The sequence below is a fragment of the Oncorhynchus mykiss genome, chromosome 16, assembly GCF_013265735.2.
Source record: "Oncorhynchus mykiss isolate Arlee chromosome 16, USDA_OmykA_1.1, whole genome shotgun sequence".
Classification (NCBI taxonomy): Eukaryota; Metazoa; Chordata; class Actinopteri; order Salmoniformes; family Salmonidae; genus Oncorhynchus; species Oncorhynchus mykiss.
Window position 1 is genome coordinate 13054525 of NC_048580.1, and position 13346 is coordinate 13067870.

The 13346-nt window shown below is 41.7% G+C and overlaps 2 protein-coding genes across 6 annotated transcripts in view; both read right to left on the minus strand.

Moving 5' to 3' along the window:
* Positions 1-613: 613 nt before the first annotated feature.
* On the minus strand, positions 614-2435 carry LOC110491368 (dickkopf-related protein 1). The gene is made up of 4 exons (XM_021564753.2): positions 2068-2435; positions 1704-1845; positions 1356-1487; positions 614-1248 (listed from the first exon to the last, which is right to left on the minus strand). The coding sequence occupies exons 1-4, from the start codon at positions 2275-2277 to the stop codon at positions 995-997; spliced, it is 738 nt and encodes a 245-aa protein (XP_021420428.2). The 5' UTR covers positions 2278-2435; the 3' UTR covers positions 614-994.
* A 2045-nt stretch (positions 2436-4480) lies between these two features.
* The window catches only part of LOC110491369 (cGMP-dependent protein kinase 1), a 184477-nt gene continuing 175611 nt past the window's right edge, over positions 4481-13346 (minus strand). For 2 of the 5 annotated variants that reach the window (XM_021564757.2, XM_021564754.2), the window contains exons 10-17: positions 9950-10064; positions 8085-8224; positions 7251-7340; positions 7008-7149; positions 6710-6873; positions 6368-6553; positions 6211-6277; positions 4481-6101 (exon numbers count right to left, since the gene is read on the minus strand). In XM_021564757.2, coding sequence (XP_021420432.1) covers positions 6003-6101; positions 6211-6277; positions 6368-6553; positions 6710-6873; positions 7008-7149; positions 7251-7340; positions 8085-8224; positions 9950-10064 — 1003 coding nt within the window. In that variant the 3' untranslated portion in view covers positions 4481-6002. Of the gene's footprint in view, positions 6102-6210; positions 6278-6367; positions 6554-6709; positions 6874-7007; positions 7150-7250; positions 7341-8084; positions 8225-9949; positions 11037-13346 lie in introns of those variants that run through there. The other 3 variants (XM_021564758.2, XM_021564756.2, XM_021564759.2) reach the window with 2 other exon arrangements.

Here is a 13346-nt window from a genome sequence, read left to right on the forward strand (position 1 = left end):
AGGTAATCTGTACATGTAGGTGGGGGTGAAGTGACTATGCATAGGTAGCAAACAAACAGCGAGTAGCAGCAGTGTACAAAAGGGAGGGGGGTCAAAGTAAATTTGATTAATTGTTCAGCAGTCTTATGGCTTGGGGATAGAAGCTGTTAAGGAGCCTTTTGGTCCTAGACTTGGTGCTCCGGCACCGGTGTCGTGCGGTAGCAGAGAAAACAGTCTATTACCTGGGTGACTGGAGTCTCTGACAATTTTATGGTCTTTCTCTGACACCACCTATTGTATAGGTCCTGGATGGCAGGAAGCTTGGCACCAGTGATGTACTGGGCCGTTCGCACTACCCTCTGTAGCGCCTTACAGTCAGATGCCGAGCAGTTGTCATACCAGGCGGTGATGCAACCGGTCAGGATGTTTTAGAACTGAAGCAGTGTACATCAATAGTTATAACGGTTGTATACCTTGTAATAAATAGGTCATGTTTGGAATTGGTCGGACTAATTGAACAGCCAATATGACTCCTTTGACGGCATCAATTCATTTCCCCTTTCCCTTGGTAGTTCTCTAAACAAGTGAATTATTACATGCAGTAATGTGCAAATTATTTCGTAAGACGGTTAAATATCGTCACACTCTTTATTTCAAATAAAAAATATAGACATTTATATCAGAATCTATATAAACTCGTATAAATCAGAGTTGATACATGTAAATAGAGCACCTTCTTCGAATAGTTGTGACTAAAAATAATTAAGTGCCATCATCTATCTATATGTTATGTACAATACAGTAATTTACTGTAATAATCCTATCTCAAGTTCCATAGAGAAACAATCACAACTACTCTTGTCATTTTTGAAGAACAAAATCTGAAAAACCACACAGTCCCAATAGAAAACTCCTTCCTCTCCACTTCGCTTGTCGGAAATCACACCCGTCCTTTAGTTTTTGAATTTCCGAAAAGCTACGGAAATCCGTGGATTGCTGCTGACAGTTCGTTGATTCAATGTCTTTGGCAAGTGTGCAGACTTCGAGATGCCTTGCTGTTGTGCTCCCCTCTCTGTGTTCTGCAGGACAAACCGTCTCCACAGTCACACCGTTGAAATATCTCCAAGCCGTGTGTGCCTTTCCTTTGGTGTTTGGTGCAGACCTGACCTTCTTGCACCACTGGCTTGCAGATCTTGGACCAGAAATGGCGCGCACAGCAAAGTCCCTCTGTGCAATCCGAAGACCTCAGGCAGTTCTCACCTTCCAGACCTGAAGAAATAAGTTACATGAGTATATTGTAGGCTTTGTTTATAACAAGACATCGATCGCCCTGAGTCCATTTTAAATAGTACATTTCATAGCTATTCGTTACATACCTTTTGGGGTTTGTGAAAGATCTTGTGTGGGCAACTTGGAGTGCAGTTCCACTGTAGAGTTCTCCTCGTGTGTATTGAAGATTGGCATTCCGATGTGCTGAAGGATCTCAGGATTGCTGGGCAAACACAGGCCTAGGAAGAAAACAAGAAGATCAAACGAGATGATGTGCTTGAAATTACACTAGCTCCTTCCAAAGAGTGTGTAGAATTACTCAAATTCAACTACACTTCTCTTCAAAAGATCAAAGCAGTGAGGAATGGCATTAGACAACATATTCTAAATGCACGATAAAACATATTAGATTGTGTAATTTAACATGAACGTGTTGGGACTTGTCGGCAAATCACCATTACTGCACTGGTTGCCAGGGCAGCACACAGCGTCCCGGATACAGCGCTTCCTGCGCTTCTTGCATGGGAGACAGGCACCTCGGGACTCCAAGCAGAAACCATGGTCACCGCACTCCTCATCGGCAGAGCAACTCAAAGACTGAAAGAAGAAAGTCAGATGATTCATTTTATGAATTCAACTTTTTAGAATACTTGCCAATTTAAATAGTAGGCTATGTATATTGCTGATGGTAAACTGCTCAATGTAACTATGAGGGAAACTACGGTCCATTTTAAAACCTCCAAATTAAACACAATGGATAGGCTACTTTGATCAATATAAAATTGCCCAGTCTTATGATTTATGGGATGCTGAGCTTACCTGTACGGTATCAATTGCCAGGTTTTGGGTCCCGCTGTCAAATGTAAATTCGTCAGGGTTTGCGCTGACGGGGTGACTCGGACCCGCCACTCCAGGTATGTTCTTGATGGCATTTGAGTTGAGAAACACTGATCCAGCGCATGCAGAATGAAAGTATCCGACCATCATGTAAAAGGCAGCGGAAAAAACGAATGGCAGGATAATTGTCATTGTAGAAATGGTTATTTTGGGGAGAAATGGTTCCAATTTCAATAAGCAACAGTAGCCTATATAGATCGAGGGCAGGTAGGAGCGCACTAGTAAAGCGGAGTAGGGCTACCTCTGTAATCCGATGATTCCTGATGTGCGATTTATACATGTGGAGTTGTTTGCATTCCCGCCCCCAGCTATGTGTAACAAAGGAGTGGATGACATTTCAAAGGGTTCGAGCTCATGACGCATCCCACAGCAAGTAAAGCTACCCACCCATTGGCCGGGAATCCTAATCCAAAACGTCTCGCAATGTTTGTGTCCAATTATCAATGACTCTTCGCGAGATGACATCAAACAGACACCGACACATTCTTTTCTTGGACACGTTACCAGCATTTGAAGCGAGATAATATAAATAGGCATATCACCAAGACGCAGCTACAATGTATAAACGATGGAATAGGATAGGCCTACATTTTACTCATCATTTTTGGCAGTTTATCAACATTTATTGAGAAATGTGCAGCCTCTTTTATCCCACAAAGGTGCCACTTGTACTTCTAGTCAAATATTTCGATAGGATGAAAATACTAACGGGGTGAATGGTACATCGTTTTTCGTTGTAAACCTAGCCTACTGTTTATAAATCAGTTCTAACTTTATAACTATAGTTGCTTTCGTTGACCACAGACGACGCATTGGGTGATTATTCAAGACATTTTCTCCCCATTATGAACAGCATTTGATCGGTAATTGTAAGGAGAGAACTTTGAAATGCACTTGATTAAACAAGGCGGCGAGGATCAAAGGGATATATGCAAATCTCAGAGTGAAAAGTTTACCGAATAAATTACCATTCAGGCTAACTGCTTAAAAAATATGAGTTGATGATTAGCACCCCGCGATAAAGAATTCACATCGGTCTCTCTGAACCTTAATCTGTAGCCTGTAAAACAATTAGACACACAAGTATTCCCTTCCCCTCAGATAAAGATAAAGCCTAACCTCTAAAGCACCTCTTGTGTTGATGTAGTCTGTTGTGCCAATTCCAACAATACTGAGAAAGTAGAGGCATAGGCCTGCTAACCAATAGGTCTATGACAGCTATTTGACAATCAAAAGTTTAAATCAATAATTATTGTAATAATTCTAGAGAGAATTCTAACTGTTGCTTAATATCAGGTTATGAAAGACAGTCTGTCTGGTTGGAAAAACATGTCGGGTCTTAAATCAGGAATAGTGGTTTAGAAAAGGGTATATAAAAAAAGGTTAGCCTATAAAATAGAAATACAAACCCAAAACATCTAATTTGAGAAGTTTAAAAAGTGGAAAATGAATAAATATTTAAAAGACTATAGGGAATTGCATCATTTCTGAATAAAATACAAAAAAAGAACAGTTATATTTTAAAGTGATTAAAATATTTTCCAAATCTGAACCATAGCCTAAATAACTGAACCAGCTCCTTGAGAGAAGTATGCAGGAACAAAATACGATTTAACAGTTTCAAAGTGCACGTCTGCCAAATACTTTGGGAAAGCCTTCCTAATAAAGGGCTTTGATGTTGTTGACAGAGGTTAGTTAGGCTATACACTTCATTAAACGTGAATTGGCCGCCTTCATCCCAATTCTTTGGTCTGTAGGCTTTGTTTTAATTGTACATCCAAAGCCTACAGTGGTGTAAAATGAAGCTTGTGTAAAGGCCCCTTTGATGAGGACAGATCAAACAGCCCTGAACCCCCATGCCTTAATCAGACTACAGCAGCCATGGCGTTTTTACAAACAGTCCGTTTGCTCGGCTTTTAGCGGGTTTTACCAGACATTGTACTCAGCCAATTCATTTGGTTGGATGCCAGGTAATCCTGTTTTGAAATGCCTGGTTGCGGCCTAATCCATTCATCCTACAATAGACCCTCCCTAAAGTGTTAAATAAACATACAATCAGTTTATGTTGGATTGAAATAATAAAGCGGCAGACAATTCACTTCCTAGTTTAGCAAGATAATAAGGCTATCTATCGCCCGGAGGGTCAGGTGTTCAGAAAGCTCCCTCCCGTGGTGAGAAAGAGTGACCATCAGACGAAGTAATAACAGTTTACTTATCATGTAATTCGCTCAAATGCGCTGCCTTGTAGTTACAGGCCCAGTACAAAAGACCAGTAAAGATCAGGGAGTAGCCAGAGAACAGCTTCACCAAATAAAAAAAGCAGCATCTCCATTCATATTGATTGAAAGTAACATTTTATTGTAAGAAAAAAGGCATACAAATAGCTGGACTATAAAAAAGCAACGAGCCAAATAACGACGACAGTTTAAGTTGTCTGACCTTGTCATGCAGCATTAAAACAAATATTGAAGATATATTTTGGATGCCATCGAGTTAAGGCACTTTCAATAATGCCAACAAGCCATGTAATGATGCTCAGTACTGGGGTGAGCGACTTCACAGTCAGACTTCACAGTCATTCAGTGGATGATGGCGATAACATGAAAAGATAATTCAAGTTTGAGGAAATATGTCACGATATTTCACTTGACAAAACATTCAAACACAAATATTCAAATTAAATGATGATTTTCATAAGTATATTCTACTTATATACATATCACAAAAATATCAGCACTACATATTTATGTACAGAAATATTTACTTCTGGTCCTACAATAAATAATATTCATAGTGTTTTCAAAGTCAGTATAAACATTTGAAATTATGATAATGTATTTGGGGCCTGTAGAATGGCAGTCATCTTGTCATTCATTTAGAAATTATCATATTGTAAAGGTTCATGTTGATGGGAAATGAATCATGTGAATTGTAGAATAATCTCTATATGACAGACTGACTGTATTTTGCCATGTATCAAAGTCCACTTGCTATCGCCCAAAATTCCCAGTGTTTGACATCACCTCCTGTGTCCCTCTGGTAAGCCTGTTTTTGTATCAGTACCAATTTGCCCTCTAGTGGCAAACAATGTTCTTGGCTGTTTCTCCACTCGATGGCTCGATCATCCCTTTACTTAATAATAAATAACTAAATGGTAATACACTGAAAGTCAAATATGTCCTTGCAACTCAATTTGGCAAAATAGTTTTATCAATCAAACAACATTTGCTATAAACGGTGTAATTACACGTGTTCAATTGTGTGTATGCTTGTGTGCGTTTTCGAATGGAATACAGTACGCATTATACACAATATATAATCTTTATGTGCTGTCATCGTAAGTGTAATATGATACAAATAAACTTGTAAAAAATAACATTTTGATTATTGATGACAAGCGTTTAGAAGAGTGTCAACTCCCCTGTTGGAATCGTGGTCCTGAAGACGCTACAACAGACAGCTGGAATCTCCCTCTCAGTCCCACTCGACTCAGTATCACAAGTAATCACTGAAAACACTGGTAAGTGCTAACAGCCACAACATAAACCTAAATATACAAATATGTGACAACAACAAAAAACTCTCCATGAGGCGATCCATGGTTGATGGTGATGTTGGGAGACTGAAGGGGACTTCTGTCAGCTAGACCATTAGTCCCAATGTCACCTCAGAGGAGAGTGGAGCAACATCGGCGAAGGCATCTCGGTGACCCAGAGCGGTACGACTGCCCCCTTCACTGTCACTGTCGGTTCACAGCATCATCAACTGTCTGTCTGTCTATCTGTACTCTGCAGCCAAACCCTTGAAGGGCTTCCCCAGGAAAGGGGGAGTGGCCAGAGAGGCTACTACACAAGGATTTAAAAATCTGTGTCCCAGCCAGACATGTCATCTGGAGGAGGGTCATCGTTGTCCTCTGGGAAACTGTCAAAGTTGCTTGTGTCAGTTGACGACGAGACCTGATGGAGAAGAGGAGGAGGGGCTGGATTAATGGCATGTCATGCTATAATATTGAAAATTAAGCCTACACTGGCCTGCTATTTTAAAACTATGCATATTTTGACTTACATCAGGGATGATTGGAGGAGTCAGGGTTCCTTTCCTCAACCCCTCCCAGTTAAAGCCTTCAAACCATCTGAGATTCAAACAGAAAAAAAAACTGTTATCTTAGCTGTTGTTTTTTTGGTCTGCAGTGCAATCATGGCCATTAGCTTACTTGACTTACTTGTGCTTTTGGATATCTTTGACTCCATTTTTCAAGTTTCCAAGTCTTTCCGAAGGATTGTCCCTGCATAGTTTCTTTATCAAATTGGCAGCATTTTTGGTGATCTTCTTTGGAAATTCAATCATGTCGATTCCTCTCAGGATAATATTATATGTCTTCATTGGATCTGGCCCTGAAAATGGCGGGCTGAAAAAGAAACAGGAGCATTCATTTAAAAACAAATAGGTAGTCACAGGTATGGGAGACAGTGCAGGCATTCCTTCTGATCCCAGGCACCTATTCTATAGAAGATATACAATAAGATAACCTATGGACAGCCATATCCACAATCGTCCTCCTTACCTTCCAGTCAGGAGTTCGTACATGAGGATCCCCAACGACCAGTAGTCAGCGGAGATGTCATGCCCCTTGTTCAGGATGATCTCAGGTGCCACGTACTCCGGGGTCCCGCAGAAAGTCCATGTCTTCTTCCCAAACCCAATCTTCTTGGCAAAGCCAAAGTCCACCTGTGAAAAGACAGAAGAGCCAATGAGATCCATTGAATGGACACCCTTTCCAGCACGTCCTTTGGGTCTTGAGCCATATTCTTATACTGCAGGTGTGGAGGTGTCTTCGGGACTTTGTGGCTCTGTCCACTCACCAGCTTGGCATAGCCTCTGTGATCCAGGATGAGGTTCTCGGGTTTGAGATCTCGGTAGATGATCCCTTTGGAATGCAGGTAAGCGAAGGCCTCCACCACACAGGCTGTGTAGAACCGCGTGGTGGAGTCTTCAAATGAACCTCTGCAATGATGAAAACAGTGTTCATACATATTAAAGTGATGGGGCCAGGGGGAAAGCAAGGCGACATGGTGTCATTTGAAAGTGAGTTTTATTTTCCATACCTGTCCCTAAGTATGGTCCAGAGCTCTCCCCCAAGGCAAGCCTCCATCAACATGTAGAGATACTTGGCATCTTTGAATGTCCTATATAGCCTGAAACATGAAGAATGTGTAAAATAAAAAACGTGTAAACTGTAAATGACATCCTTTTCTTGAGGATAATGAACAATGGTGTAAAGTACTAAGTAACATACTTTAAAGTACTTCTTAAGTATTGGGGGGTTATCTGTACTTTCCTATTTATATTTTTGGCAACTTTTACTTCACTGCATGTACTTTTTATTACATACATTTTCCCTGACACTCAAAAGTACTCATTACATTTTGAATGCTTAGCAGGACAGGAAAATGGTCCAATTCACACACGTATCAAGAGAACATCCCTGCTCATCCCTACTGCCTCTGATCTGGCGGACTTACTAAACACAAATTCTTTGCTTGTAAATTATGTCTGAGGGTTGGAGTGTGCCCAACAAAAAAAACATCTAAAATTGGGCCATCTGGTTTGCTTAATATCAGGAATTTTAAACTATTTATACTTTTACTTTCGATACTTAAGCACATTTTAACAATTCCATTTACTTTTGACAATTAAGTATATTTAAAACCAAATACTTTTATACTTTTACTCAAGTTGTATTTTACTGGGTGACTTTCACTTTTACTTTAGTAATTTTCTATTAAGGTATCTTTACTTTTACTCAAGTATAACAATTGAGTACTTTTTCCACCACTGATAATGAAGCAGTCTATGGGTAAAGATACCAGGAGAGATACCTGGCTGAGATTGCGCAACCTCTCTACATCTAGCTAGTATCTGACTGTATCTATAGTGACCTGACAATGAAGTCCGAGTGGGCCTCCTGCATGATCTGCTTCTCGGAGCGGATGTGCTCCTGTTGCCGCGTGTCCACGATGTGCCTCTTCTTCAGGATCTTCATCGCAAATGTTTTGATCTCATCACTTTTGAGCTGCACCTGTAGAAGGACACAGACGATGCAAGGTAATTGAGCATCTCAAGGTCAACGACCACTAAAAGCAAATTGAACAACATCTGCGTTGTAAACAAGTACTTGCTGTGAAGAGCAAGTCTTAGTTCAGCCATTTTAACACTTGTTCTATAGGGGCCCAGTAATAGCAGATGCGTCATGGGTCTATTTGTGACGCCTGACGACTTGGAAATAGTTTAACCGGGAACAGACATTCTTCACATTGCGTATCTCAGGGAGCACCTACATGTCCGAGATCATTCAATACCCGGGCTGTCATTCAATCCCAGGGCAGTGAACACGATGCCTGGGGGCAGGAGAAAGGCCACTTGATTTTACTGAGGTTGCCGCATTGCCTAAAATAGGGCAGGGGATTCCTCTTTAGGAAAAGCTGGGCTTTTCCTTTGCCTTAACTCTCTGAGACCCCGCTGGTCCACATTGCGCCATGCTAGCGCTCACCTGATCTCTCCCTCTCAACTTTTCTCTGTCTGTTTACATGCTTTCATGTGTATGGTTTAAAATCTGATTTTATTACTGTGGCTGTGTCAGCTGTTTAAGTTTATTTACATTTTTACTGACAAAATGATGATTGCGCATTGCATTCAAAATATGTTAATATATATAATATAATTTGTGTGTAATTATAAACTGGGTGGTTCGAGCCCTGATTGCTGATTGTCTGACAGCCATGGTATATTGGCCAGATACCACACCTCCTCGGGGCTTATTGCTTAATTATAAGCCAATCAATGTTATAACTAGACATAATTGATGTCTTGGCCCACATTTGGTGTTAGTAAACATCACAAATATATTATGCCTATACTACATATTCAAGCAGGATGAAGTTGGAATGTTTCTGAGAACTCATTTGCTATGTGACACTTTGGGTCATGCAGATTGGCATTTATTGGGATGATTCTTGTTCTGGAGGCAGACCTGAGCGATTTCCACTAATGTGCAAGCTGCAAAGTCAAAATTGTCTGAATTGTAAAAATGCATAAAAATAAAATGTGCTTTTTGGTCTTAATTTAAGGTTAGAGTTAGGCATAAGGTTAACCCTGTAGTTAAGGTTAAGGTTAGAGTTGGGTTTACAATCAGAATTTATGACTTTGTGGCTGTGCCAGCTAGTGACTACCCTGCAGAGCTGCCTCCAGTACATGAGTCATCCCAATAAATGCCATCCTGCGTGGGTCACAAGGCAGGGCTCCATTACCTATTCTGCCCTTATAGTGGAAAGTTACTTTGAATAGACATTCTGGACCTGAGCTGGCTGAGACTGCTCCATTATAGAACAAGAAGACCCACTGGTCCTTCCTATGCTATCTGATGTCACTCAATTACATTCAAACTTCCCTCTTTATTCCCTGCCAATGGTTTAAAATGAAATAGGACATGTGCCTCAGGCACGGTCTGGAAATGTAGAGCTCCACAAATCAGGCCTTCGATAGATTCAACAAGGTGTCTGCACCGAATGACGTTCCCTTGAAATTAAATCATTGGCAGTAATCGTGTTTACCCTTCAGAACATCCTAGCAGTTTTACCATCGTGGAAAAAGTAACATTATCATCGATGAGCAACCGTGTCTATTCAGTCGACCCAGTTGACACTGTAGGACAAGACATTGGAAGTGTAACAGCATACAAAGAGAGAAAGGGAGGGAGAGAGAGAGAGACAGAGAGAGAGAGAGAAACATTATAGACAATACATACTTTATTTAAACATCCTACCAGCTCCACGCGTCCGAAACCTCCGACCCCCAACGTGTCAATGATGTTGAAGTCCACCAGCTTCAGGTTACAGAAGAAGGCGTTCTCCGCTTCGTATCTGCATTTTTTGAAGTGGAAAAAGGGAAACTTCTTAGAAGTCTGGATGGAGTAGGAGGTGATTGGGAATGACAGTGGCGGGGATGGAGCCGGGAGACTGTTCTGGCGCTCCCTCTCTTTCCGCACTGGGAAAGGTATCACCAACTCACGCATCTTGTCCTCACTTTGGTCTGACCAAGTAAAGTACTGAAAAACAATCAATTGGACCCCTCTGACAAAAGTCAATGATATGGTCAATAGAAAGAAATTATCTGCCTTGCAGGACAAAGATGTTATGTTGCTTCACGAACACGTTCTACACAGCATCTGTAAGAGTTCTTTCTCGAAAGTGGAGTTAAGGTGCCATTTCCAGTTCACATTTCGAGGGTTGGAATATAGCTTTATCTGTATGTGGAAGATTGGTGTATTGGCCAGGTCTTCAGATTCTGTCTGCATGTATCTCAGTCTGTCTAGGCTTCCTCAGTCCTCTGGGTGTTGATTTCAGAGTCCAACAATTACAACCTTCAAGGTAGACATCCGTACTTTGAAGTAACAACCAGGAGTATTGCAAACAAAACAAAGGAAATAGACAGACATAGACTTCTGGTAGAGGTATCCCTCTAAAAGTTCAATCCAAGAAAGTTGAATCCAACACTGATAAAAACGTGTGCTCTGCAGACGGCAATGAACGTTACAGTACACCTTCTTAGACCACAAGTTAAGAAGAGACTAAAGCCTTGAAACCAGACTGCAGGACAGCGAGCGACTAAGGTGTGTGTCCATGCCAAAACAAAAAGCCAAATGTTCTCAGCTCCAAGTACCAGTGTCTACTAATACTGCCTGGCTGATCCCACTGGTATTTTTAGCACGTGGACATTGCTTGAGGTTTGCCCAGTTACCAAGGCTCTCACACCTTTCCCTGCTGCCAAACTGAGCCTCCATCATCTGCAAGGCCTTACACCTCACTGATAAACTTCAGCTGCTGATCACATCTCCATAGAAAACCACTATGGACAGGATTTGGTCCCTCACTGTGCTGATGTGGAGAGAGTAATTTTCCTGATTTCCCGATTAGTTTGAACCAACTTGGTTGTTAATGACAATCATGAAGGACGGTCTTCAATTCAGCTAATTGGTGAATGAGTGAATAATCAATTATTCACTCCTACACTCTTAGTAAAAAAAAGGTGCTATCTAGAACCTAAAATGGTTCTTTGTCTGTCCACATAGGAGTTCCCTTTGAATAACCCTATTTGGTTCCAGGTAAAATCATTTTGGGTTCCATGTAGAACCCTTTCCACAGAGGGAACATGGAACCCAAAAGGGTTCTACCTGGAACTCCTATGGGGATAGCCGAATAACCCTTTGGGAATCCTTTTTCCTAATAGTGTATAATAATCTTGTGTGGTTGTATGGAAAATCTACCAGATATACATGCCTGGAAGAAGGCCTGAAAATATCCTGTGAACAGGGGCGATCAGGTTGTTTCCCTGCAGTGAACAGACATCTGAGCTCCTGAGTGATCCCCAGGATCTGTTGGGAATGTGACTAAGTGTCGGCTTCAACTGTCCCATTTTATGCTGGGAATTATCTCCCATCTTCAATGTGAGTTTGAAGTGATCAAAACAGGGAGGACCCATGTCATTTTAGTAGTATAACCTCAACACACACCCACTGTATCACATGATGCTGGTGGGAAGTGAGTCCCAAGAGACAGGGGAAGAGTGGAGTGGTTACTGGCTACTAGCCACTTCTGTGACAAGCTTCTAGGAAAGTGATGACATCTTCGCACTCCCTGGCAGTGTGTAGAACCTGACACCAGCCAATAAGAGAGGAACATGATGGGGGCCTGGGAGGGGGCAAACGACTACATCGAGGGATGAATCACACCATCCACACACCAACACATCAACCTGGGTTGGCCCTCAGTCTTCACACAACAAGTGCCACTGGCTTTTTATGAGCTATTGGAATCAGAAATGGAAAAAGTCTTGCATCTCAACACGGGTTGGGTGCCTTGCCAGATGTAAGCCGTTACTGAGGCCAATGTCAACCAAACGCACATGGGCTGACCGCTCATCGGAATGGTGACCCACTACTGAAACACTACTCTTTATGCCGAACAATAGGTTCAGGGCTTATAGGTCGACTCTCAACTGAGGCTGTGTAGACGGTATAAAGGCCTTACCGAAGGCCACCCAATAATTTCAAACTTTTACAGGACCAAATATCTAGTCAATGTCTAATTAAATGCTCAACTCATGCAAATTGTATTTTTATAGTTCTAATAGAATGTGTCGTATTTCAAATCTGTGTGAATCCTAGGGTTTTTGTTTTCTGTTTATATAGTAACAGTTTTTTTTACCCCCCCAAATGTGGCCACCTGACTTGTTGTGGAGTCTATTCCGCCACTCAACTCTCTCGAGGCCTTAAGTGGTAAAAGGTTACGGGTGGGGTGTCACATGATGTAATTGGTGGGCTGCTGACAGAAGCTATGCTGAGTGATGTCTTCAGTGGACAGGACTGAGAGGGGACTCAGCGGTGTGGTGATTCTCCACAACGTCGTCAGTCAGTCCCATTCTTCTGTCCCAGGGTAAGCCCATGACTTTGATAAAGCTGTGACGAGGTTTAGGTTAACAGGGATCTTCTCTTAAATCAAGATGGTGAATGTAGACACAAGATTGAATTCTAGACTCTCAAACCATATGGATATTTTTTCGCTGCCCTTATTTTGAAGCCTACTGACCTAAGATGACCCTTTACACAACGCCATATAGCCTACAATCCTTTCCGGGTGCTAGAAAAGACATGTCTTCAAACCACAACATTTCATCATATGGATACTAAAGCCACACAATGTCCTGTTATGAGACACGAATACTTAAAAAAATGTTTTTATCCAATTCAATTTATCTATGCTACTGCCCCCTTGCCCCTCAAAATACCTGACCTGCTGCTGAAAAGTGTGATCACAACACAACAGTCGCATTCCTCCATTCTGACATGTTCACTACACTATTGCTGCCGTGGCAGCTGTCAAAATATACGCTAAGTCCGAACCTGTGGCTGGATGAGGCCGCTCACCTCAGGGGTCAATGCACAACTAAGACCGACCCATAGGGGTTTGACCCCCACATGGTTCACAATAAAGCGACCACATGGGCAGAGACAACAAAAAAAAACATCCTTATTGAAACCAGCTGCCAGGTGTGAACGTACAATGCAGCATTTTGACCCGATTACGCCCCCTTGATCTGCGGACCTGACAACTCAAGCCTGGGTCAGTTCAACACGGTGTTATCCT

Coding starts and splice junctions, on each gene's coding strand:
- LOC110491368 (XM_021564753.2), bottom strand. CDS start 2,277: ATGACAATTATCCTGCCATTCGTTTTTTCCGCTGCCTTTTACATGATG. Junction 1,846..2,067: donor TGGCAATTGATACCGTACAG/GTAAGCTCAGCA, acceptor TTCTTCTTTCAG/TCTTTGAGTTGCTCTGCCGA. Junction 1,488..1,703: donor TGGCAACCAGTGCAGTAATG/GTGATTTGCCGA, acceptor TTTTCTTCCTAG/GCCTGTGTTTGCCCAGCAAT.